The 27,630-nt window shown below is 42.8% G+C and overlaps 1 protein-coding gene across 1 annotated transcript; it reads right to left on the minus strand.

Annotated features, from left to right (window-relative positions):
• Positions 1-27,630, minus strand: plekhh1 (pleckstrin homology, MyTH4 and FERM domain containing H1). Its single transcript, XM_022750780.1, has 29 exons — positions 27,487-27,630; positions 18,119-18,181; positions 16,692-16,841; positions 16,509-16,592; positions 15,991-16,072; positions 15,460-15,642; positions 14,088-14,860; positions 13,476-13,554; positions 12,160-12,251; positions 11,878-12,025; positions 11,267-11,403; positions 10,875-10,985; positions 10,532-10,618; positions 9,932-10,090; positions 8,263-8,343; positions 7,806-7,985; positions 7,604-7,715; positions 6,534-6,646; positions 5,329-5,505; positions 5,137-5,234; positions 4,838-5,015; positions 3,954-4,109; positions 3,448-3,545; positions 2,972-3,113; positions 2,672-2,814; positions 2,309-2,438; positions 1,964-2,047; positions 1,150-1,296; positions 1-260 (listed from the first exon to the last, which is right to left on the minus strand). The coding sequence occupies exons 1-29, from the start codon at positions 27,628-27,630 to the stop codon at positions 108-110; spliced, it is 4,284 nt and encodes a 1,427-aa protein (XP_022606501.1). The 3' UTR covers positions 1-107.

Consider the following 27,630-nt stretch of genomic DNA (forward strand, 5'->3'; position numbering starts at 1 on the left):
CCGGACCTGCAACCCGACGCACTTCAGGCGAATGCGGACTACAGGTAACCTGTCACCAAGCCTCCCTGTAGTCAGACAGTCTGTGTTGTTCTTGTCGCTTGCAGAATTCACAGTAGTGTGGGGCCCTTGGTGGTGTAGTTCATGGCGGGGAAGTGCCTGCTGTCTACGTCCCAGTGGCCGAGGGGCTGGGGAGAGGCAGACGGGAGGCTGGGGTTCCAGTGGTTAATGTAGCTGGCCATGAGCAGAGTCAGCTCCAGTATCTGAGACAAGAGCAAACACACACAGGGCAGATCAGATCGGATCACGATTAATTGCTTTAACATTATAATACGATTGTGTTTCATTGGGTTCTGGGGAGCTGGAGACGCAGTATCGTTCACAGGAGATGTGAAAACCTGAGAAACCCGACTGATCCGCAATGAAGAATGAGGTCACCCTCACTGGCTTCACCTACAGTAGTAATGTGACTCTGTTCAAGCTCCATAGAGATTCTGCACATAAAAGAAGATAAACAATCTGTTTTCTCCATTAGCGTTCAGCTGCGTGAAAACAGGTGAATATGGGGAAGTCAGAGCTCACTGCTCCCCCCCCTTATCTTTACAGCTTCCTCACAGCTCTTCAGTTCTCAATCCAACCACCCGCATTTCCTTTCACCTCAGCTGCCGACGCTTTAGATCAGCGGTTCCCAGCCTTTTGTGAAGACGTACCCACGCAGCCCTATCAGATGAACTCAAGTACTCCATCACCGACACCACCTGTCATGTTCCCAGTGTGTTCACTGGAATTGATTTGAACCTGGATGTTTTTTAACTCTATTAATTGTAGAAAAGTGGATATTGTTACAATTTATTCTGTCAGTGTTGAGCCTTGATGAAGTCTGCAGTTGTGCTAATAGCAGCAGAAGCTAGTTATCCATTACTTTTAGCTATCTGTGTTAGCCTGGTTTCAATCTGACATGTAATTTTAACCATTTAAACATTACTTCAGCTAACAATACTATCTTTTTCAATTGTTTATCTTTAATCTGTTTAATCTCCCAATCACAGGAGGTGGTGTTCAGGTGTTCCAGTTGGCTCAATGAGTGGATGAGTTGAACACCCACAAATCAATCAGACTGAAAACCTCTGCAGATGCACACAGGAGACGTACCTTTGGTTTTGCCATCGCAAAGACCAGCTTCTCCACGCTCTTCTTCCCGACCCCGGGCTCCCTCTGCTGGCTCGTGACCACCATGAAATCGTCACGGCAGCCACCAAAGGTAATCACAGACTGATAGGAGTATGTGACCAGCGTGTGCTGGAAAATGAAAGCATTTGCCAGAGTGAAATGTTGCAGCAAAGTGGATATAAACAAGGAGAAAGTTCAGATTTTATTGCTGATCCCAGAATAAAGCTTGGAATTCATCTGGGAAATCATTTTGGTTTCTGCTTTTCTTTGAGGGGCAAATTGAGTGTGAAGAAGCGTGACATAATTCCCAGCGACTTATTGTCAATTTCAGTTTGGATTTCTCTGACTTTCCTCTGACTTTCTGGGAGCACATGAGCAACGCGGCCAGCCAGACCAAGACTGAAACGGATCAACATGGGCCGCTGCAAATTACAGAGCTCATTTTAACATTGTTTACATGTTGGAACAGCTATCTGTCAGGGTCAAGAATGTCAAAATCGGAGGCTGGCTATTTTATTTTTCCTGTGGATTTCTGGTGTTTCAAAACACCACAGAATAAAAATCATTCCAGACCAATGGGTCAACAAAACTTTACAGCTGTGGCCTATCCAGCTGAGCACAGCAGCCGTAAAAAGGAAGCTCACTTTTTAAAACTAAAGCAAATGGAAACATCAGAGCAAATCCTCTAAAATGTTCTCAATAAATATTTTCTTTTTTTTCATATTTCATGCAACTACATACGACAGACATGGCCGCTGCTGATGGAGGTCTTTGCTCTACACAGTTTGTAACTCACCATTGAATAGTCCAGCACACACAGTCCATCCTCATTGACCGCCAGCCACACCTGGCTCTGCTCAACAGGAGAGGGGGGGACAGGCTGTGGACAGAGGAAACAAAGGTTCATGTTACAGGTGTAAGTTACACCAGGAAACACCACATTCTTCTCTAGGTCTTCTTCCAAGTCTCTAACTGGTCCGACCGGTCCTCACGAGCACGACGGATGACTTCTTACATTTGATTTACTTGTATAAAGGACACATGCTTGTTTTCTATAGGTTTGTAAAACAGAGACCAACATTAAACAAATGACAATGAGAGAAATGGATTCTATAAAGCTTCTTTTTTTTTTTTTTTTTACCTTGGCACTGAAGAGTTTGGCTCCGAACAGGGGCCATTTCCGAGCCACAGTTAGGTATATTCTCACACACTCGGATGCACTGCACCCACGTAGCATAGACCACTTAGTGGCCAGACGCTCAGTAAGGTCTCTGGAAGAAGAAAAGAAACATTGGTGGCTTTAAATATCATTTGTATCTGAATTATTTAGGGTAAATTCATAACTCAAAAACAACCTACAGAATCTGGTGTCTGACCTGACCACTAATTTGTTTTTGTTTTTCTTTAAACAAATCCGTATGAGGATGTCGGGTTCTCAAGTTCTAGATAAGAAAATGCAGAGTGATGCATTTATTATTTGCACAGCAGTAGTAGTTTGTTTCACCTGAGCTGCTCTGAGCTGCAGTCCTGTTTGTAGCGTTTGGGGTAGAAGCGCTCCAAGGCCTGCAGGAGAATCAGCTGAGATTTAGGCTGAGGAGAGCCGGTGGGAGAGGAGGCAGCTGGTCGCTCCAAGTCACCATGTTCAACCTGGAAGAAGAGAAACGAGAGAAGAGAGAGAATCAGAAAGAGAAAGCTGGTTTTAAAACACACATTTTTAATAAGCTACAGCATGATGGACGACAATACAAAGTCTTTTCAGTCCAATAAAAACCTACATATCTATCTTGACCTGATCTTTACAGACCTGTGCCATGAGGGCAGCCACCTCAAGAGCCAGCTCTTTGTTCACGGGGAAGTGGCCTTGCTGAACTTCATCATTCACCTGGTACGCCAGCAGGAGGCGCTCTCTCTCTGTCTCTCCTTTCACCTGAGATCTGAAACACAGTCTGCACAAAAGAGAAAAAAAACAAAAAAACAAGAACAAGTTGTCATGACACTGGTAAATGGCTGGAATTATACACACTTCACTTCACCTCACTTCACTTCACCTCACTTCGCTTCACTTCACAGAAGCAGGAAATCTAACCCTGGCACTTTAAACTCCTGCAAGAAGTGAAAACGGCACATAACACATATCACATCACCAGCTTTCATTGTGTGGTCTGTGTTTCTTTGGACAGATGTTTATGACCACATAATAAGAGATGCCAAGGTAATGTGTGCATATGTGTGAACCTGTTTGCATCCTGAAAAGCCCAGATCGGACAATAGAAATCCTACCTGCTCTTGTATGTCAGTCGAACAATCCGTGTCCCCTCGTTTTTCCCAGGGTGCAGCTCCTTTAGCGCCTGTTCCCACTTGGAAATGACATCACAGATCTAACAAAAGGCAAACAAGTGAGTCTAAAGTCAGACAATATGGACACTTCTACCTCATCTCTGGCTCCATCAACCAAACACTGTATATTGTATGAGCCCCATAAGACTCATAAATTTCACTTTGCGGGCTTGTTAAACATGATGGAACAGTTTCAGTAACAGTAATGAAAATAAAATTGAAGCACCACTTTTATCATGATTGACTTGAATTAAATTACCGTTTCCCAAAAAATCCAACGACATCCACAATTTGTCAAAATCATCCTGAACTGCTCACTACTGATCCTCTAAATGATTAGGTAACATGAGACTAATGATTTGGCTGGATACACCACAGAAAGCCAACAGCCTCAGTGGTGGGTGGAGGGTTTCTTCTCTCCACTTATGTCCGGTGACCCACGGTGGTACCTTGGCAAACGGCTGCAGGCAGTGCTCCAGGTCCTTGCCAGACGGATCATCGGTGAAGAGGGCAAACCCAGACAGCTGAGGCTTCCTCATGCCAATCCTCTGGTTCAGTGTGTTGAGGAACTCTTCAACCGTAGTGGAGCCATCAAACCCCACCACCTACAGAACGCGAGAAAACAAAGGACACGTGGTGACGATATTGTGCAGCAGCAGAACCACAACACAGATGTGCAGGTGTAGTCTAACCTGTGCCACCTAGTGATAAGGAAAGTAATAGTTTGGAACTGCACATGTAGCTGTTCCAACCAGTTGGGGCACGTGGCGTCTGCCTACAGTACAGGTGGTGCTGAAATGATCAGCTGACTGTATAGCTCCTGTTAGAGGAGAATCTGCAGCTTGCTCAACACACATGGTTGAATTTTTGAGTCACGTGCCGCTGCTATGACGAGTTTTACATCTAAAGAGAATGTACGCAATGCACTGCACTGCAAATATGTGCTAGTAAACATTCCTTGTAGAGTATTTTTGAAAATAACCTGGTTAACCTTGTGTTCATTAAGATGGAGGGTAAAACTTTATTGTCACCATGATAACTTTAAGGAGTGATAAAACGTCGTCCCATGGTTTTATTAACCACTATGTTCAGTGTTTTGGCATCTGATTCGCTCTCAGTCTTGGATGTTTTAATCAGGGTATTTGCAGCAACACATCCCCTTCAATTCAAAACCTTACGTTCTTTTAATGCAGTGCTATTTTCAGACCACAACAAGACGAGACAAGACGAGACAGTCGACACGCCTTTAGTAAGCAATGTGTTTGAATCCGTCAAAGTGAGACAGTGAAAAACAGGATTATTGAGTTGTAGTATTTTGGCAGGTATGTGTTACCTGATAGGTGTTGTTCATGAAGTGGACTGGGATGCTGAATGGCAGTGAATGGTGGTATGGGTTCCTCAGCAGGATGGAGACGATCTCCATACGTGAAGGTTTGGCCTCCCGCTCTCCGTTCTGCAGCGTCCGCTCCACAGACCTCTGACAGTACACCGCGTACTTCCCTACCTCACTCCTGTGTGAGAAAACAAGATGGAGGCGTAAACAACGCTCCAAAATCTGCCTCAGAACAGGTTTTAGTTTTCCTGCTATAGTGTTAGGGATCAGTGGCAGGCTGCAGGCTTGAGTTCGTTCACCTTGGGTCAGCGTTGCGTTGCAGGTACTGTCTCAGGTACCAGAGGAAATGTTGTTGAGGAAGGAACAGAGCCACGCACAGAGACAACAGCTGCCAGCACTACAGGAGGAGAAATACTGTTAGTTACAGGCTAACTGAGAGTCTCTTTCACTTCATCTGTGTCTGATCTGTCCTCACTGTGCACCGGTCTGACCTGCGTGAGGGAGTAGTTGTGCGGCGTCCGGTGGTTGGTCTGCTTGATGAGCTGACAGTACATTTCATTCTGCAGCTCCGGGTGGGTCAGGCACACTTGCAAAGCATTCTGGGCCAGCGATGTGTGGTAGTCGACAGATGGAGACTCGACCAGCACGTTGATGAAGAGCTGACAGGACTGCAGCGAAGGGAAAGAAAAACAAAAAACAATGAATTCCACTGAACTACCAGCAGGTGGAGGCAACCACACACCACAAACTCCAAACTTGGGGAGTCAGTGAATCAGTAGCAAAATAAACAGAGGACTGTGTGATGATAATATTCAGGTCAGATTAAAAACAACAAAAATAACGAGGCATATCTTAACTTCATTGTTTTGATCTCATTCTCTGCGACGGGTGAAGACAAAGAACCAATTGAACACTTTTCATCAGTCGTGTCAGATTCATTAATAATTCAAAGACATGAAGTAGAACATAGACTTGAAAAGCATGTCACCTCCATTCACTCTTTTTCTTTGTGCGTGTTCGGGACTGGTTTTTAAGGCTGGCTGCTCAAAGAGAGAGCCGATCCATTCAACCTTCAATCCTACGGGCCTACTGTAGCCGATGGGGCTGTGAAGCGTGAGTCAGGCAGGGCGGGGGGCTTCTGGGTGGGCGCACCGAGAGCCACAGGGTTGAAAAGAGAGGGAGAAGGATCTGCCATCTTTCTACAAGGTCCCTGTTCTGCTCTGATCCCATGTCTCCTCCCCCATCCTGTGGCTTCCATATCCATTGCTGCCACTCTCTGAGGGCCCTGACCTCCCATGTCTCCTCTTTAAAAGAGGGCTCCTTTCACACTGGCTGTAAACCAGAGGAACGGTTAGCCTCAATCAGAGCAGATAATCAAGGCCATTATCTCTCTTCCACACTTTTAATGAGCTGGGGCCCTCGTCCTCGAGCCTTTGATCTGGTTTAGAGGCAGGAGGGAAGAGAAGAAGAGGGCCACGGAGCGCATCCAGGAGTAGGAGGGGATAAAGGGAAGGAGACGAACTGGAGTAGGATGGATGACGTCTCGAACAGACCCTCGCAGCGAGAGAGGCAGGCAGAAAGAGGAGAGAGGGATTTGAAGAAAAGGATGAAAGGAAATGGAGAATCAAAAGTAAGTGGGATGGAACAAAAGAGGCAGACAGAGACGGGAAGAGGGCCGAGAGGTGGAGAGACCGACCTTGAAAAGCTTGAGAGCTTCTGTCTGCAGAGCTTCAGAGGGCAGAGTGGTGAGAGGCGAGCGCAGACCCTCCTTACAAAAGCTCAAGGCCTCGCTCCTCCACAAGGCAGATTCTGGGAAAAGAAGAAGCACGCACGCACGTACGCACACGCACACGCACACACACAAACCCATGCACACATAGACAAACATAAAGATTGAGTTTCAAAGCTGTAATGACTCAACAGCTGACAGAAATTTACACACGGCGCTCCAGCCGTAAACACTGTCTGCAGTGTGGATTAAAGCTGTCAGACATCGAGGATCAAAATAACACGCAGCATGATGCTACTGAGGAAATTTGTCTCCACTTATAGACTTTGCAAGTCTTAACGCCTTCAGTTCATGCACCTACTGTAAAAATATAGTTTCAGTGTTGCAGCTATCAAATGTTTCTCTGTTTTTTAAACTTCTACCTGGAACAAGAAGCATGAGTTAATCTTTTAAAAATTGTCTTTCATATTTCAAGCAGAAAGTTAAAAATAAAAATGAAATAAAAAACAAAAATCTCGTTTCATCCAGTGCAGAAAAACATGCTGTGACTTGAGGAAACTTGGTGTGCTTGCTGAAAGTGGCGTTTTAAAAATAGGACACACGTTTTGCTCTGGATTTGAATTAAATGATTCTCATAACTAACTTGCTGCATCCTGCTTTTTGGACTAAAACAAAGTCTGGCTTTGTAATGTAATTAGGTATTTATAGTTGCTTCTAATTTACTTCAGAAAGCAAAGGAAGATGTTAGAAGTAACCACGGCTCCTCATTTTCCTCCTCAAATTCAAAGTCAAGTCTCTCTTTAACACCTTTTAATAAACCAGGCTCGTCAAATTTCTTACTCATAAAAAGCATGAAACACCTTACGTCCTGATGGTTTACAGGTTTAAGATTCTGACCATGTAATTGCAACATCCCTGTTCTGAGCCCAGCCGGAGACCTTTGTTCCCCTGATCTCCTGTCGGCTCGAAGACAAAAAATATAAGAACTCAGTGAGATCCTGGCGATGTTTTTCTTCTGTAGGATATAGATCTCTCACCTGGGTCTCCCTCTGCATCGAGGAGTTGACCAATCAGCTGCTCGTAGTCTGTGCCCACCTTGAAGGTTGCACTGCTGCCGGCTGCTACAGTCAGGTGATACAGCCATGTGTCCTGCAGGGAATAAAAACATTACTCAATACTCATCAATATACAAACAGAATAACAGCTCGACATTTATTCAGACATTTCCTGTTCCTGTACCTTCTCCTGCTTGGTGCCAATGAGCAGGTACGTAGGGCTCTGGTCTCTGGGCTGTACCACTAAGGTGCAGTGGGAGGAGAGGAAACCTCGACTACCTGCTTCGTAGTCCTCATCTGAATCACAGGAGCGATCCACCTCCTGTACCGACGCCTCCCGCATCTGCAGCTGACCCAGAGGCAGCTGAAACAGAACAAGAAAGTCTGTAAATATCAATACGGATAAATTAAAGTGCGTTTAACTAAAGAAACATGTTAAACTGACATCCATCTTTTTCATGTCTAAGAAACAGCTGGAAGCACCTCCGCTATTTGTCAAGAGTCTTTTATTCTGTACAGACTAAGACAACCGCTGGGGAGCATGTACTTGAAAAGCATTTCTTGAGTTAATAGCTAACAAAACACAAGATTAAAAGCAGAGGAGAACATGTTAAGGGTAAGGAGAGGCTTGTTTTGTGGACCTTGTCTTCCTGGTTGCGATAGTAGTAGAAGACTTTTCCAACCAAAGTGCACCACACCAGCTTCGAGTGTCCATGTTTGACCTGAAACAGAAAACAGCAGAGAAAGTTTGAGAAAAGTTTCAGGACAATTTCCAGGATTATTTGTCAAAACAGGAGTAATGTGAGACTATATTTTTTATGTGTGTGTGTGTTCTTTGAAACTCAGACCAGAGAGCTTTTTAAACAGCTTGACAGATGTGAGTCAGGGAATTTCTGATTTCTACATCTGACCAGCAGATGTCCCAGGAGTGTGTAGGCAGTGTGGGTGTGCAAATCATTTGAGAGCAACTTCAGTGAATTCAGCAACAGTTTAAAAATCCAAACCGGACTTTTTGTTTGTTTCCAAAGCAAAGTAACAACTGATTCCTGCCAAAACGAAAACAGTCCATCCACCTCTGATTCCCCTGCTGCTTTCAACTTCATTCTTAGCCAGAACACAGTTGCAGATGATAATTATAAACCAGAAACCGACGTCTTTTAGAAACGGAGCGATGCTGTCACTGGAGGGTGCCTGCAACATGAAGCCAGCGGTGCATCCCTCGAATGGGGGTCACCGGGGTTAACTGAGCCGAGAGGCACAACAGCCCCTGTCTGAACTGAGATCACGTCATAACCAGCAGATCAAAGACAATTCGCAGGAAGAGGATCGGGGGGTGTTTGGTGAGAGGACATGGGCTCCATCATCTCAGCTTGAGGCAGTCAGTCATCTGTCAGACAGCCATCACACACACCCGTCAGATGTTTAAGTGTGTTAACTTTACCAGCAGACAGTCCTCGGCTAAGGAAAGGCAGAGCCGGAGGGGGGGGGGGGGGGGGGGGGGGAGCTGTGTAGCATTCCAGCAGTTCTGGTCTTACAGCCGTGTCCCAACGTGAAGACGGTTTTCAAGAATCTGCTTTAAGAGTGCTCTGTCAAAACCTCCCCACCCCAGTGACGGACACTTCTATATCTGTCTGAAAGAGGACGTTAAGCCTGAAAATGAGTTATTTCTGGCATCCTCTCCAGGGAGAAAGCCTGGCTAACCATACCTCTGGAAATAGAGTAGGGAAGTAAGGCTTTGTAAAAAGAAAATAAATGAATAAAATCAATTTCCTCACCGAGACTGATAAAAACATAAACACACACAGCTGAAAAAAATGATTTTTCTATGTTATTGTATTAAGTCAATCAATCAATCAATCAATCAATCAATCAATCATCATTTAACTTTTTTGTGGCGCAAAAAATTACTGTTCACAGTCTGTACCACTGCTGCTATATCCTCCTTTAAACATCAGCTTTCATGATTTTAGATCTCGTTGACAATATTAAATTATTCATCTGTGCATGCTGAATAACACCTGTACGCTAAACATGAAGCTACAGCCTGCAGCTCAGATGAGCTTATTTTCAAATACAGACTTAAAACAGGGGGAAGAAACTAGCCTGGTCCTGTCCAAAGGTAACAAAACCTCTAAAGCTCACTAAGTTATATCTGGTTTTTTTAATCTGCACAAAAACAAAGTGTAAAACCTGCTACTGGCTCCAGCTTCATATTTAGCGTACAGACATGAAAGCGGTGTCTATCTTCTCACCTCACTCTCTGCAAGACAGATAAGTTTAAATGACAAATCACGACTTCTGGCTGCTGACCTTGGTAAGCCAACCTCTCACGGTGGGCTTGGCAGTGGTCTCCACGGTAACTGGGCTGCTGGCCTGGACTTTGAGTATGTTCTGCAGGACCCTGATCCACTCCTCCAGGATGTTGGGTGAATCGGCGGTCAGGTAGAAGGTCTTCTTCTCTGTAATCAACTGATTAGAGGAAAAGGCAGAAATATGGGAAAAATGCTAAGCCAAGCTGAGTGAGATAGCATCATCGTGTCAGAGGAGATCAGAATCAGCCTCCGAAGAGCCAGGAAAACATTCCAGTCCAATGCTATACCTGATGTCATCTTAAGCTGCTTCTCTGGTATGCCTCAGTAAAGCTCTGCTGTGATACAGTGCTATAAAAAGAGTGCTGGTTGGTGTGTGTGTGTTGTTGCACGTGCACTCTCACAGCTGTCTTTGCCTATTCTCTTTTATACCATATACTTTCAAATTGTAGATATAAAAAGTGAACTACCACAGCTTGTACAAGAAAGCAGTCACACTGTGCACTGTAAATCATACGTAGCTTATCTTGGGATATTCTTACAGACAGTTAAGTACTATTGGGATCCTTTTCTAGGGATTTCAAATATGTTTTCCACTTACTTGAAAGGTCTGTGCACCTTCTCCACGCACTATACGGCATGACGAGTTGAGCTCAATCTGACCCTGAGGTTTCCTGATCACATCACTCTGAAAACACACATTAACACACGAAAAAATTATACAAAAAGCTCATCAGAAAATGCCACTGCAGTGATCAGAGATGCATTAATGTTCATCTTTAGGTGCCAAGATGGTACTAGTGCCTTTACTTCAGCTAACCTGCACGTAAACACACTCAGTTTAGAAATATTCCTGCAATGCTTCCTGTGCAGGCAGCAAAACCTTAGAAGGAAGCAGGCAGGCAGGCAGGCAGGCAGGCAGGCTCACAGCGAGACACACTCACAGGAGATTTGTAGTAGAGGATCTCTCCATTCCTCAGGATGAACCAGCGACGTTTCCAGGCTTTCACCTGACTGCCCATCTTCAGCAGGTACCCAGACTTCTCCAGCATCTCCTACAAACGGCACAGGTTACCGCTAGGCGCTGTACAATACGTACAAAATAACTGCTTGACACTGAAATAGATGTAGTGGTATAGCAAGATTATCATACCTGTGAGTAATATCATATTTCTATATAGCATTCCTGACTAGTCTGACTATATTTGACCATCTCTGGCATTTCTTTATCATTTAGATTTTGTTAGTAAAGATGTGTTTATTTAAACTGGTTTATTATTGTCATTGCTCATTTTGCTTCCAGAGTAAAACACGGTCCAAAGAGGACTTGACTCACAGGCCCAGTGCTTTCACAGGAGTAGGAGGAGGTCCGCTGGAGTTTATGCTCTGGTTCCGAGTAATCACTGTCCAGGGAGTAGGCATCGGGAGGAATGGCATAGTCACTCTCGGAGCTTATGGAGGACATGGACACACCTGGGTCAACAGAAGATGGAACATAAAAAATAAAAAAAAAAAGCTACAGTAAGAAAGAAAGACTTGCTGGAAGCGGTTGAAGGGAGAAAAGCACAGGAAATAAATTAAACATGTCCTGATGGAGAGCCAGCAAGCAACAGGTGGGTGAAGACAGAAGGCTCTTAAATGGAAAATCCAGGCTCCTCTTCATCAGTTTGTGTTGCTGAATGCATTCCAGCAGTTTTCCAGTGTATCCTGGCTCGTTCCATACTTGTAATGCAGCATCTTGCAACTACATACTACTGCTTCCCTGTTTCTATATCTATGATGTTATGTATTTTGGATACACTAAAGAATTACATGCTTCTTACGGGGGTCAGAAAGAGCCAAAGCAGTTTCCGAAAATCCTGGATCTTAAACTTTCACTGTCAACAAGCGAGTGTTTCCTCCTTCCTGAGAGATTAACATTTCTACACCACAATGTACAATCCTCACCTCTCTTGACGGCACGTGGGCTCCCGGGGACGCTGCCCTTCCTGTCCGGGCTCAGGATGGAGGTCCGTAAACTGGCCAGAGAGCTGCTGTCATCCTCTGACCCAGAGTCATCATCAGGTAGAGGTACACTGCTGATCTGAGTGGCTTTCTGAAACAAACAAGCGAAAGAGGACGGTCAGCTTAAAACCAGCTTATGTCATTTCAGTACAGATGAAAACTACTCTGATGTTTTACACCACAGAAGAAGATCCAGCTGCTGCACCGTGAACCCATCTCACTCACCCCTTTCAGTGTGGTGTAGACTGGCACATTAATATTCTTATAGATCAACTGGGTGAACGGACCTGCCGCTGGATACTGGGGTAAGTTGGACCCTGCAACAAAACAATTCACATTTATTTTCATTCACTGTTTAATTTTTAGAGACAAAACAATTGCACAGCATTTATAACTTAAAGCAAGGCTATGTAACTTTTGCTAAACAGCGACCACTGTGGCCACAAGTGGCAATCACAGGAAAAAGTTGAATGCTAAAATGTAGTGCAACAGCACAGACTTTGTGACGCCACCCACAGGTTTCTGAGGAGTGGTTTTGAAGCTCCAAGTGGGCTGCTCTGCCGTTGCCGTCTTGGCAGTGTCTGACTCCGTCTAACTCCCAGCTAATCCAAAAATGGGCAAAGAGGTGGGGTGTGTGTGGAGCCGAGACTTTTTGTGAATGTTGGTTTGTGGCATACATTTTTCAGACCAGGAGGTTCCTGCTTGTGCAGCAGTGTGATGAACTGAGCAGAGGTCATTGTGATTGTGAATTTGAAGATTTTTCTAAGTTTGAATGTAAGTTTTCATTTGCAAAAGGAATCCACTTTAACTTCACACACATTTAAAACAGCATTAAAGCTTTGGAGGTAACCACTGGTGAAAAAAAAACAAAACAAAGTACAACTTGTTTCCAGTATTTATTTTGCCAGAGATCAAAATCCTCAAATAACAGATGCACCTTAAGGCACAAACATGAGAGGAAGCTGAATAAGCTGAGCAAGCTATGACTTAATCCACAACAGCCGTTTGGCAGTCGGCTACATGTACCTGGCAGTCGGGAAATTCAATAGTCATAGAGCTGTCAAACCTCTCTGTCTGCAACCCGACAAAATGGATGATGTCGGAACAGAAAACATAGCAGTAATTACACCCAGACCACGTCCTTTCATTGCAGCTGATTAAAAAGCAGTCTCTCCCTCTGCTCGTCTAAACCTCCCTCCTCCCATTTTCTTCCTCGGCTCTTTAAAAGCCCACATCTGCACAGGTGTGTGGAGCCTCGGGCCAGAGGAAGTGACATGAAAGGCAGCAGTGACAGATCCAAACCGACCACGCTCACCCCCCACAGCATCTTAAGCATCGCCTGAATGACATGTCACTCACAGTACTGACTCATCTTCCACACCACAGGCAACACCACCCAGGCACACACACAGGGTTAGACACAGCTTTCCAAATGAAAAACAGCTTTTTTTTTTACTGTCTTCCCCACTGCACCATAGTGAATATAACTGGATTTTGAATGTGTACGACTAGGTGCTTGTTTCTAGCTGTGGGAGACTCACCTCGTCCGGGGCCCCTGGCTCCAGGACTGGCCTCTGATACTCTCATTCCTGACTTAGCCACAGCGTAGATACGACTCTCCTGCAGAGAGCAAAACAGTCAGAAATGTTCCTCCTCACTTCACTTCGAAATTCATTACTAATCACCCTGAGACAGTACAACACCTCGGCATCAAGATCTTTGCTAAATAAATCTTAAATTAATAGTTTAAAAAGTTTGGAAAGTACATTTATTTGCTTTCTTGATAAGTTTGATAATTACATCAATTTTACCATCATGTCTTTATAAATAGTCTGGCTTTTCTGTTTCCCCTGTTTTTAGCCTTTGCGCTAAGCTAGGCTGAGCTAAGCGGTTGCTGGTGGTAGCGTCATATTTACTGTACAGACATGAGATCAGTACCAATCTTCTCATCTAACTCTCAGAAAGAAAGCTAACATACATAATCCTCTATTAATTCCTCCATTAATTTAATCTTTGAGCTGTGTGCAGTGACTGAAACAAAAAGGAAATGGATCCAGTTGAATTGCTCATGCATCTTACAGATAAGATTTAAACAGCATAAAATAATACAGGAAACATGCAGAAGTTGAAGGGACAATACTGGTCTTTCATACCCATGAAGGGAAGCGGTGTAAAGGAGGCGTTGGCGGCTTGAGAATTTCAGGATCCAACCGGTCCAGCTCTTCCGCAAGCCCCACAAAGGAGACTCCATCCCGGGATGACTCCTCTGATTCTGACCCCTCCACCACCCCGTCCATGCTGTCAGGAAGCCCATCATCAATGTCTGTTTCTTCCACGACCTGAGAGAAGGGCGAGGTGGCGGTGCCGGTGCTCTTAAGAGTGGAGGAGGTGGAGGATGGGGTCATGATGTCTATGTTAACGTTGAGGTGGTGCAGTCTGTCCAGGCTGGGCTGCGGCTGGCTGTAGTGCTTCTTCACCAGCTGGATGCTGTCTCTGGGGGTGAGCGGAGTTCGTACTTTGGGTAACGTCATGCTGGTGCCAGACTGGTGAACCAGGGGCTGGGGGGGGTTGGGAAAGGGGTTGTTGGTGGAAGGGGAGCGCGACAGAAGCGGGCTTTTGGGTGTTATTCCGATGGACGACTCCGGGGAGCTTGGTCCGTGGGCCATCTCGTAAGCAGAGGAGGAAGATGAAGACGATGAGGACGAGTGAAGGCATTGAGAGCGGAACTTGCTGTTGAGCTCATCAGAGGAGTTGTCTCTGTCCGAGCACCCCGCCTGACTCTCTGGGCCCACTGGGAGTTCTGGTCTACTGAGGGAAACGGGGCTGCTGGGACCCTCCCTGCTCCGACCCTGAGAGAGAGCATCGTGGGCAGCGAGGTCTCCGAGGCAAATCCCTATACTGACCTGTTCAGGAGACCTTTTCACATCTGAGAGGAGAGAGAATTTAGTGTAATTATATTGGAGCCAGCCTACGCACGATGAAGGAAATGATGAGGAAGAAACACTCGAGCGAAAATCAGTGTTGGTCTATAAACTCAGTGCGTTCCAAACAATCACAGATAAAATCACTAAATCTGCTACTGTTGACGGAGGTCTGGGGGATGTGATCGCGTGACCAACAAGCATTGTTGAGAAAATATGAGGGTTTGGAAGACACTGAACGTATCAATCAGTGGTGGGGAAGTGGTTTATGCTTTGGGAGTGGTTTAAAAAGATTTTGTGGACATCTTGTCATGTTTTCAAACTTTTTTGGTGGGACTCCACAAAGGAAGAGGCTAACAAAGCTAGAAACTAAACTAAAACTTTTATTTTAATTACGATCAAGATTCAACGCTAACCCCCACTAAACAGAACAAGATTTTGGAAAAAATGGTGAGATTGTTGAGCCTCGCAATCTGACTCGAGGTCACTCCATCATTACTGGTTGTGTTCCCGTCATGTGATCAGCCCAGCTTGAGTTAAATAACATTGCTTCAAAAGCTTCCTGTCAGCCGTCCCAAGATAAAATGAACTGAGGGAAGCGCACCTGTTGGCGAGATCTTGATATTAGAGGCGGCTCCACGAGGACCTGTCTGTCTCCAGCTGTCGTCTTGGGCGGGTGGCGTGCCGGGGCAGCTGGGAGGAAACAGAGGGCTGTTGGGCACCAGGTGGGTATCCATTACAGGGGAGGTGGCAGGGGATCCTGAGGATGTAGGTTTCTCTAAGAGTGCTGGGGGAGAAAGGCAACACCAGTAACTCTCTTTTGAACCGGAGCAATGGCAATCTATCTAATAGATTCATTCTGCACTCGTCTACACGACCTTTTACTGTGGTAACATAATACTCTTATTCTCTTCATTTAAACGCCAGTACTTCCTGCAGACAAGAAATATTAAAGCATGCAGTGTTCACATACACAGTGCATGATGAGTCCATCCTTTAAATCAAACTGTTTACGGAGTAGCTCAATCTTTTGGGAAATGCGCTTATCCGCCTTCTTGCTGAGAGTTGTGCTGAGTTTGTATCAGTTAAAATCAGTTTACAGTGCAGTTTTCTAAACACCTACAGCAGTACTCACATTGAAGTTTGTCCTGCAGCAACATTATTTGTTCTGTCTGCTTCAAGTTGGCCATTTTCAGCTGCTGGTTCTCTTGCTCCATCTGCAACAAGGTACAAATATACTGTGTATATATACATATATATATATATATATATATTCATATAGTAAAACACAAGCAAGAGTAGCTGGTTGCATCTATATACACTATTTATTGTGAAAACTTTTTAATTATGAAGTTTTGGAGTTTGTTCTGTCCTGAACTGAAAGCTGACTTCATGACTGAAAGTTGAATGACTCTTAAAACTGTTTAATTTCACAAATGCATACGTTGACATTTATAAGTAAGCTTTTTTTTTTTTTTTTTTTAAATTTCCAACACTTTGCAGATGAAATTTGTTTATAAACAGCTGTAGATAATACACTTTTAATCATATAAGCATCTGTTGTTGTCACAGATAATGTCTCTCAGCAGGGTGAGGGCTTTCCCAGAGGCTCTGTCTCCAGTCAGGGGTGTATCTGTACATGTTTGAGCTTACCTCTCTGAGCTTAAAGGTGACCCAGTCTTTAATCTTGGCAGCCTTTTCCTCAATTATTTTTGCCTCCTGGGCTCTGACTAAGATCTGCAGTCAGAGAAAACAAGGTTTATGGATTAATTCAACCTAAATTTCATGAACATAAATGTATATTTCTTGTTCTTTATCTGATGGCTCCATCCATACCTGTTTTTCCAGCTGCATCTCTAATCTCTTTATCGCAGCATCTTTTTCTTGAACCTGATTGGTCAGGTCTTGATACTTTCGGTACAACGAGCTCTCGGATTCGCTGGTTTGTATATTTGCAGACTTCAGCTTTTCTTCCATGACATGGATCTGAAATGCATAATTAGAGGAGTGAATGCACAAGCACGGCCAAAAGACAGCTCAAATTTGCATGGTTCGTTTATTCTTGATGGGCAGCAGACAAAGCCAAGAGGAAAACATGGAGGATACTTTTTGCCAACTCTGATGAGAAAAAATCTTTCTAAGCCCTGAGGTATTTCTTTTTTCTTTTTTTTTAAACAGAGGGCACCATTAAATTACCACCTACAGCAAACACCTGGAACAGCCAGTAATGACAGCAAATCAGAGATTAAACTCAACAGCAAGAGAGACAGAGTGTGTGTGATACGTATGAGGTTTCTTATCCTCAAACCACATTCTCCTTTTGTTAAGTCACATCAAAGCTTGACTAATTAGTGGTTAGGAGTCCAACAAAAAAAAACAAACAAAAAAAAAACACAAAATCCGACTAAATATGTGACTTTATGGATCCCAAATATAGGATCTCCTATTACATCAGTCAGTGTTGAACATGAAAGTTCATTCTTGAACTCAGAAACTGTAGTTTTACAGAAAAAAAACATTAATTGAAGATCGACTTACAAGCTTTTTCTGGAGCTTTCCACCACAAATCATGGCTTTTCGTAGCAGCTACACTTTGCTGTCAAGTTTTGCTAAAACACAAACTGAGGAAAGTCTAATTGCTGAGAAAGACTGTGAGATGCGGTTGAAAGCTACGGAAAAAGCTGAGGTATTCTTGTCAAATGACTCAATGTGTTGGAGAAAAATGCAATTAATTTTAAATATACATTCAGTACTTGTGTAAAAAAAGATAATCATGTCCTTAACAGATGTAACAAAGATTAAACTAACTATAATTTGATGGTTTGATTATTAGGTTTGTTTTCTTCTTTTCAACTATAATTTTGGTTTCTTTTTATTTTTTTAATCACTTATGACAAAATTGTCCAAACCAAAGTAATCAGTGATATCTAACATATCATAACAAGGTCTGAGGTAAGAAATAGGAGAGATAAGACAGAATCCAACAGGTTGGAAACAAGAGTTTAACCACTGTATCTAAACCAGTTTATCTGGGGGTAAAACTGAAAATGGACAGACTTGAAATGTAATTCTTTAATGTTTCTTTGTTATTGGACAAGTATGTACCATGAACCAATGCCACATACTTTAAAGAAGGGCTTTTAAAATACATGAAACTCAACTATGAAATACAGTACATACAAAACAGCACAAAAGCACCATTGTAATAAAAGTTCAAGTTATATTTCACAAGCTGTGCTGCAGGATGAGAACCGCCCCTCTACCTGTTTCTCTGCGCTCTCAGCTCGCTGGTCGGCCTCCGTCACCCTCTGCTCCAGCTCCTGCATCTGTGACAGACAGGGACAGAAGAGGTTACTATGGTTTTAAGTTTCTGTCAGTCTCTGTATGGGATACTGAGGTTGGGGATGTCTCAAAAAAATAACATGACATTTAATACACATACAGCTCAGAGCTACAGGTTCTGGCAAGACATGTCCCGTAACTGGCAACAAAAGGCCCAACTAGACAGACAGACCACCTAACCAGAAGTCTGCCTAAACACACACACACACACACACACACACACACACACACACACACACACACACACACACACACACACACACCTACAGACGCATGACGACACACATAATCCTTCATAATCACTGTTGCCATAGGGAAGGCATTTAAAAGATTAATGGGCTGGGAAGTTTTAACAGACTAGCTGTGTTAGGAAAGCCTTTCTAATCAAGACAATGTTGCTGAATCAGGAATGCATCAACACATGTGGAGAACAATGAAGGGCAATATGAATTCAGCAAGGAGGAAAGAGAGTCAAACATCTGCCATATCAGAGGAACAGAGAGAAGAAGCAGCAGTAAAATCAAACCATTTACTGTCTAATAAGGAGTGGCCCTTTGAGCAAGAAGGGCAGGGACATAGTGTAGAAGCAGCAGAGAGGCCCTCAGAGGAGGCTGAACATCTTTCACACTAGCACTGCTGATCAAACAACAGTGTGATAGAAGAATGGGTCGTGTGTGTGTGCACAAGCTTGCGTCACCTTTTGTGCAAGCATGCATACTCATGCTTTCAAAGGCAAACACTGCCCATCCTGCAAGTATGCACGGATCTGCAAGTATCCTCTCTGTTAGCAAGATACACACACACACACACAAACACACACACACACACACACGAGTGCATGCACAGAAATACCCCCAAACGCTTTCACACACACCAGTTCAACACAGGACGCCCTTTCTTCTGAGTTCAGTGACCCAGTTGAAAGGAGAGCAAATATACTAATGGATTCACTCTGCTTGAGAGATACATTTGAATTCCTCCCGTCATCTTTGTTCGCCTTCCTTTGTCTTTCTTTCTGCCTTCCAGTCACCTCCATAAAGGCCCCCTCATTCCCAGAATCCACCACTCACAATATTTGAATGCTTCCTTGCAGCCAGATTAACACTCACTAAAGCCAGAGCGCATTTGCAGGGGGAGGCGTGGGCGGAGGTTGATGGTTAGTGGTTGGATGACTCCTCACCTCAAGGTCAAAAGCTTCTGTTGTGAGTCAGAGGTTTTGCCGAGCTCGAGCCGGAGAGGAGCAAACAGCATTCGCTCTCCTTTCAAGAAACAAAATATAGGATGAGCAAGCAAGCACTTTAGGTGAATGTAAAGCACCGCAGAGGTCACAGGGTCGGACAGATGCGAGAAGTGGTCGTCAGGATAAACCATCAGACGGCCTCAAAAGCTGCCACATCCCATTTGGAGGACAAGTTAGAGGTCAGGAAGTGGAGGTGGTTGGACCTTGAGGCACGGGATTGAAGTGTGAGCTCGCCAACACTGCGAGCGTGAGGGCGAAACAGAAGCCTGGATAAAGAGGGAGTATATAGGAGGAGCTGCGCCTGGGCTCATAAACTACTGAACTATTGAAGTTTTGTTCCAACAAACGTTACGCAGAGAACAGATTTTAGCTCTGCACCTGCACTGAGACAAAAGTGGGTTCCTTAAGGCGATCGTTTGGAGGCTAGGTAGAAAGATGAGATGAGCTGTACCCTGATCAGATGAATTCAATAACCCCTTCATCAATACCATGTGTCGTGTTCCCAATGATTCCGTGACTTTAAAAACGGACGTTATTTTTTTGTACAATTGTTACAATATTTAACGATATTGTTCGAATTTTTTATATTTGATCTGTCAACGTTTAGATTGGTTTGGTCGAGTCTGTATTTGCACTACCAGTTGCAATAGACAGATTTCAACCATTTATCCATTACTTTTAGTTCTTTTAACTGTTTATTCATTGGCTATCTATTTTTATCCTTTAGTTTTAGCTTAATCCTTTACTTTTAGCCAACTATTTGGACTGTATATTCGTTTCTTTCAACCATCTATTCATTACTTTGCTAAGATGTTTTACTATCTAACTTTCACAATGGGAATCATTGTTGTATATCATCTCTGCCTTGAGTTCCTTCTCAGTTTGAACAATAAAATGAGTGACCTGATGGTAAAAAAAAAATACTGCCTTCTATAACCTTTAGGTTATCAGATATGGATACAGACTGTGTAAGAAGGTGTCAGGACACAGTGCGACTCACTAACTTCTGCTGCTGAGACAGCTGAAAATGCATGAGACGGGGGGGGGGGGGGGGGGGTCATGTTTGTTCGAGCTGCATATTAGCAGTTGGAGTTGTTCCCTTAAAAGAAAAAAATGCCTATATACTATATTTTTCTCTTGTGTCAGCCAATCCACAGACATCACAAACATCCTGGAAAGTGCTGAGAGACAGACTAATGTTGGGTTTGGTCTTTTCATGGAATTTATTGACAATAACAAAAATATAGAAGATCATCAGCCTTACCCTTTACTGAATGCCTGTTAGCTGAAAACTGATGGTAAATCTTAATGGGTGTAAATTTGTGCTGAAGTTTTGCAGGATGAACTTGTACGGAAGCAGGGCGCTGTCCCTCTCGGCTATAGCGTGGAATGCAGAGGGACTGACAGTATCCAGGGAGGCAGAGATAAGAGCAGGCTACAGATAGCAGGTCATCTACACATCTGCTCATTGTTGCTACCAGAAACAGGCTGACTGAGATCTGATCCTACAGATCAAATTTTCCTGCTCAGTGACAGTGACAGGAGATGGGATGGAGAGAAGGGGAATGACATGCAGCTAAACAAGCCTGTTGCTCTAAAGTGTTTTCTATTTACCTTTTCGTATTTTAATTTATACATTAACGTCTTGTATTTTGTTACATGCTTACAATAAAAGGAGAAGAATAATTAAATATGACATTTTATTTGTTGAGTTTATAATTAAAAATGTTAAGAAATAGACTTTTCCATTTCGTAATTTTATATAAACTATTTATTCACTGAATGTACAGAAAATGTGCCATATCGTGATATGTATCGTTATCTGGATATGAAATGACATGTGTCACGTATCATGATGTCATGATATGAGATTCTGGTCATATCGCACAGACCTTGGCATCATTTCAAACAGTAGAGAAAGTAAAAGAGGAGTCATCCAAAATGGATTTCACTCTGAAATATCTGTTCACTGACTGTTCCACTTGCCTCTTTAGTCATTAACTCTTATATGTGATGCTTAGTAATGACTTAAATGTTAAAACCACTGAATGAGAAATAAAATACTGAAAGAGTTAGATTAGGGCATGCATACACACACACAGACACACACACACACACACACAGAGGAACATCTCCGCTTAATTAAAACATTACTCTATGCCTCAGTGATTATCTATCGAATCCATTTTAATCATTAAATAGATACAGATACGGAGAAAAGGGGCGAGTAGAAGAAAGCTGGTTCTTTCCTCTCCCTAAATAAAAGCCAAAAAGCCTTAACACGATAGACAGATTTGGGCAGTTGAACTATTAAAAGCAGCTGATCCAAACAAATCCTCTCAAGAAAATAAATATTTATACACACAAATGTGAACCTAGTGATCTTTCTGCAGGCTTCCTCGCTGACTGATACCACTGGCCTGAGTCAAATAACAGTGTGTTGCTCCTCGAGCCACGTGAGGCTTATGGAAGAGATTAATCTAATTTGTCCAGTATTAGATTAGCCAAGTAATGAAAGGAAACCTTGAAGTGGGGATACCACCCAATTTAAAAATTCCTCTGAATAACGGTATTTCTATATTCTAGGAAAGCAAGTGAAACTCTAAACCTAAGTTTCTGGATTTATTTCCACGAAGCTCTGATTCCAGTCTCAATGAGGATCCTGATGTCAAACCATTCTCGGAAACCTCATCTCTCTCTGGGATCCTGTTCGGTTATTTACTGGTTCCTGGATGTTTTACTGTGTTGAAATATTGTGATGAGGTGAGTCAGTTGTAACTGTAATTATTTTCAGTGTGTCAATGTGGTTTATTGAATCTTGTGCGGTGCTGTGGTTCTGTACCCGTTCTTTAAGCTTTTTAAATATATTCAGATATTTTCTATGTATCATTTTCAGCCATGCTAGCAGCACGCCAGTTTGGGGCTTTTAGTTTGAAATATCTCCACAACTACTGGAGGGAATATCATGAAATTTTGTACAAACATTCATGGTGCCAAGAGGAAGAATCCTGCTAAATTTTGTGATCCCAACACTTAACTTCTAGTGCCGAAATGACTAACTACCATGTTAGCCGTTTGCTGGTATCAGACCAATAAAGAGTTCAAAATTAGAGAATACAGCTCCAACCACTCTCTAGTTTTTCCTCGAAATCACACACAGAAAGCAGAAAGCTGTAACTTATATTTGTGACGTAAACAGATGTGGAAACCTTCAGCTTTTCAAACAAGGAGTGGACAGATTTAACTCCTTTGCTTTTTATATCGGAATTAGCTTTTTTCCTACAGTAAAGTTGTGTCACTTTTGTGCCAAAAGGAAACCCGATATTCTCACCTGTCACGTTTCAAATCTCATCTTCAGTTTTTTTATGTTTTTTTTTTTTTTTTTGGGGGGGGGGGGTGTTACGTTTTTAAAATGAACAGCTGACAGCCGTCGATCACACTTCCACAGTAAAAAGTCTTCATGGAGTAATCGTCCTGTTACACTCCTCACGGGGCAAATGGGGCATCTCCTTCCCTCTCTCCTCTGCCTCACTCACAGTCAGCCTCTGGAGATAAATGCCATGTCACAGGCAACCACGTCAGCTTTTTTTTCATTTTTTTTTTTTCATGTTTTTCCATACCAAAGTGGGTCAATGTGTAAAACACTCCTAACTTGGCAAGAGAGGAGATGAAGAGCGTGAAGCAGTCTTTCCAAACAGCAATAACATGACGGAATGGTAGTCACTCAGCACCCCCCCACCCCACCCCTCAGAAAAACACACTCAGCAACACAGGTCTCCACTTAAACTCCGCTCAGCCTTCTGTGTGTGTGTGTGTGTGTGTGTGTGTGTGTGTGTGTGTGTGTGTGTGTGTATGCATGTACTGTATGTTTAAAGAGATGGAGTGAAACTAAAAGTGAGAGATTAATCAGGAATAATTTTTAAAAAAGAAGAATTGAAATCACGGACAAAAAGAACATAATAAATATGATATGATTTGTTATAATGGTTGTTTTTAGAGAAAAGTATGAAGCGTAATTAGTCCATTTTCAAAATAAGAAGCTAACAGTGTGTGTATGTATTAATGTGAGTGCCACTTTTTATCATGGCATTATTCTATATTTTTCTTAATGTTGAAAAATTTCCCATGAAAAGACCAAAAACCAACGATGCATTAAGAATCAAGCTGCCTCTCAGTACATGTTGACTTTAATACTGTGTAAGATGTAAACCTTTAAAAACAGCAAACAAAAGAGGTGGATCCAAAACTAACCAAATTCCCCATGTTCATTAGCCTCATAATTAGACTGAACTGACATTTTCTTTCACTTCATTCATTCAGATTAACATCACCTAAATAATTTAACTAATCCATCACAATTGAGTGACGTATTCATCCCGCGTACGCCATTTTCAGTCGTCGCCCCTGTAGCGGTTACTCTAGTCACTTAACTTAATTTTTTTGCACAATAATCAAATAAATATGCTGGTTTCTGGGTTGTTATCTATTGTTGAGCATGTCTTGGATTTTCTTGGTTCTCTAGTTAACCAGCTTTCTACCGGAGCAGCTGCTTCAGCGTCATCCACACTTGTCGCCATTTTTATGGACATTTTTCCGTCACTATTTTTCAAGGATGTCGCTACGTAGCTAGATATATGAAGATGACATCCACATTAAAGTTCTGATTTGTCACTTGTTGCCTCAACTGGTGAAACAGCTGTCCATGAGCACAACACCAGACCTATTTGATTTGCAAAACAAATCAAGAGATCTGATCTGATCTTTAATTTTTTATGGACAACAATGGAGGTCTACGCCACAGAATAATAAAATGTATCAGGCTTTGGCTACACAATCAATACCTGTTGCTAGTTTTGGTCTTTTCGTAGGAATTGGTGACAATAAAACATAGAATACCACCAGCTTTATTCCATAATAAGTCTTGTATTTATGTCTTACATATCAGTAATAACCTTCAAGAACTTTTAGGTTGTCAACTTGTGAAAAATCTCTTTAGCTGGTATTGATCCTCCTCCAAGATTATTATAGTGGGACCATTTATCACTGGCTTTCTCTCACTGTTAGGGTTATAAATGGTAGTAAGAGTGTGTGCTTGTGGGTGTAAGTGTGCTGCATGGGATCTCACAGAGGAGCTGGCCTGACAGAACCTGACAGAGGACACAGCAGGGAGTCGTCCAGCTCTTATCAGCCACCGGGTTATGTTTGGACTGTAAACATCCTGCTGACTGACTGAATGAACCACTCGACTGCTCCAGAATTAGAGATGATACAGAAAGCGAACCGCTGTGACACTCCAAACAAAAGCAGCTCCGAGCTTTTTCAGTCTTTAAAGAGCGGCCAGTTGTAAAGCTCCACAGAACCCCAACTGAAAACTGTAGAAATGTCAAGACAGGAGAAGAGTTTGTCTGCTACTGAACTCATTCCTCCTTCCTCTAATCCAAACATTTCCACTCTTTTACCAACAAATCTTCAGAACTGGACTGAATTTCCTGATGACAGTTGATTACTTTCCAGAGCGGCTGGTAGTCAGGCTTTACAACAGCCACAACTTTACAAGCATTTGGCCGGCTTCTTGCGGTTATTTCCCCAACTTGAGGGGAAGCACCAGAAGTGATGAGTTAAACCTTAAATATTCATTTTGGCTGAAACTATAGCCAACCACTGATGACACAGAGTGAGTGGACCAACTGTTTACCAAATAAGCTGAGTAATCTCATCTGTCTTTGTGCACACGCATAAACACACAGTCCTCCACACCTGTATTTCTAACTGATTCACATGCTTTAGTTGTTTGGTCATGCATCAAACACATGAAAACGCCGCCGCCAGAAGAAGAAGAAGAAGATGAGGCTGTGAGATCTGCGTGCTGTTAGTCGAAACTTCTAGCGGCATGTCTTATTTTGAAGATCAAAAGGCATGAGAAGTTTAAATCTAATTTCCAGTGTAGTACGATGGTTCAAATGGCCACACATTCAGCTCATATTAAGCTTTCAATGCCAAAGCAGTGCCAGATGAAATCATGAGGCAAAACATGTGATACATTTTGTAGCTTAAGTTCAACATCTTATACTTACTGTACCTCAGTTTTTCTTCTGTCTTGTCAAACTTGCATGTGAACCTTGTAACCCATTAATTAGTTTAATGACAGACCTGTCAATTTCTCTCTCATGGGTTGCCTGTTGGCATTTTACTGTAGGTTTAACGGTTGTTGTCAGGCTGTGGTAAGGAAGAGAAAGCTCCCAAGTTACTGGTCAGCCTTTGTTCTGATCCTCAGCTACAGTTGCAAACTCTTGCTACAGGAGGTGAAGGGGGAGACTGCAAATAAAAGTCATGTTTTTTCTGCTTAGTGGCTGTCTTCAGGAGCTCAGGAAACCAGACTTAGTACATCTTGACACTACATTTCCCATCTATCTTGGGAATGCTGTTGGATCCCCCATGAGATGCTGCAGGGCGTTCAGGGCTGGCTCTGCTTCCACTTAAACTTAACAGATCTTAAGTTAAGGACTGGGTTGCACTAGCCACTCTCTTCAGGACTGGGTTGCATCAGCTCTTTCATAAAATCCATTTCTAAGGTTGTTTTTAAAATCCTTGCTACCAGCTAGTTTCAAAGTAGTGAGTTACTGAAACATGTTGGACCATTAAAACATGAGAAATGTCTTACTTAGAAAAGACTTTGTTAATGTGTAAATCAGTTTCTAGTAAAATCTGTCACCATGTCCAGTCAAAAACAATCAACATGAAGTCACTGTAACATCACAATATATACAATACATACATTAAACTTACCTGCCAATCATCTGTGAACGTTGGTATGACTCTTTTATTTGTGCATACTTGGAGAAATGTGTGTTTTTCAGACTTGGTAATATGAAGTTTAGAGTGAGTGGGAAATATATAATAATGCTAATGTCACCCACATTATGTGGTTTAGTCGTTGGTGGCATTACATTTTGTAATTTGAGGTGAAGTAATTTATTTTTGTGAGTAGTTTACATTATTATAAAACAGCATTTTGTAAGTGTCAGGTCAGATGTGTTGTCCATTCTCCATATTAACTCTTTGACGCTGCTCTTCATCCGAAATGGGAGTTTGGTGCTTGCTAACTATGTTAGCCGTCAGATAAGCTAGCTGGCTCAGTTAGCTATGCAACAGTTACACCTGGCAGTTACTGGGTGTAAATATTTAGTACCAACTTGATGTGTGAGTCTTCACTTTGTAAACATTTACATCTAGGTTAAGTTTGAATCTACGAAGAACTACAAATATATCTATAAATTTTCCAATATGGTGTCATACAATCCTTGCATATAAATCTTTTTCTATCTTTTCAAGCTTCTGATGAAATTCCTGAGGATTAGTGCGGCGAAAACTCGGCAGTCAGACGAGGTCGTCTAGGTGACGTTGGTCAACTCGTTCTGGTGCCTCTGCCAACTGCCACTTAGGCACAAAAGCAGCAGGTGAGTCCTGAGATCGTTAATGTTGGTGAGTCAGGCAGCTGCTTTTTACAGTGTCAACAAACTGACAGGTCGATGTGGTTTGCAATAGATCAAGCTGATAGTGAATTTTTAGGGCTCCCTCTTCAGGACTACAAGACAAACTACTTCAAAAAGGTTTGTTGTGTTTATCAGCTGCAAATTTTGCTTTCGAACAGGTCATTACAGTTCAAATACTGAATGTTTTTTGCCCCACGTTTAAACAAACTTTCACATTTTTAATAGAAAGTGGCAGCCTCACTATATAGTGCCCTCAAAAATTCACACAATGGAACAAAAAAAGTAGTATCCCTGGCATGTAGCTACACTACTCTCTGCTAACAATCTCACAATTCAGTGTGTCACATTTCATAGATGTGAAGGTTCCCTCTGTGTGACTCTGCACCTGTCAGTGCTGATGCAAAATGCCCCGTGATTTGTAACCGTCAGAAATCTCAACTGCTGCACACTACTGAGCAAAGTATTGAGTGTGTTATACATGGAGCGATTTCAGACACAAGCTTCTGCGTGCAACCTCTGCTCGCCATACTACCCTTGATGCTTTTCTCTCTCTTACCTTCTCTGCCAGCAGCTCTCGGATTTTCCCTGCCTGGAGCCGGAACCTCAGCAGCTGCATCTCCAGAGCAATGCAGCGTTTCTGCCAATCCACGCTGGCCGCTCCAACAGCTCCCGACCCGCCGCTCTCCAGCACGTCGGCCAT

Source organism: Seriola dumerili, unplaced genomic scaffold (assembly GCF_002260705.1).
Source record: "Seriola dumerili isolate Sdu_G_001 unplaced genomic scaffold, Sdu_1.0 BDQW01000149.1, whole genome shotgun sequence".
NCBI classification, from domain to species: domain Eukaryota; kingdom Metazoa; phylum Chordata; class Actinopteri; order Carangiformes; family Carangidae; genus Seriola; species Seriola dumerili.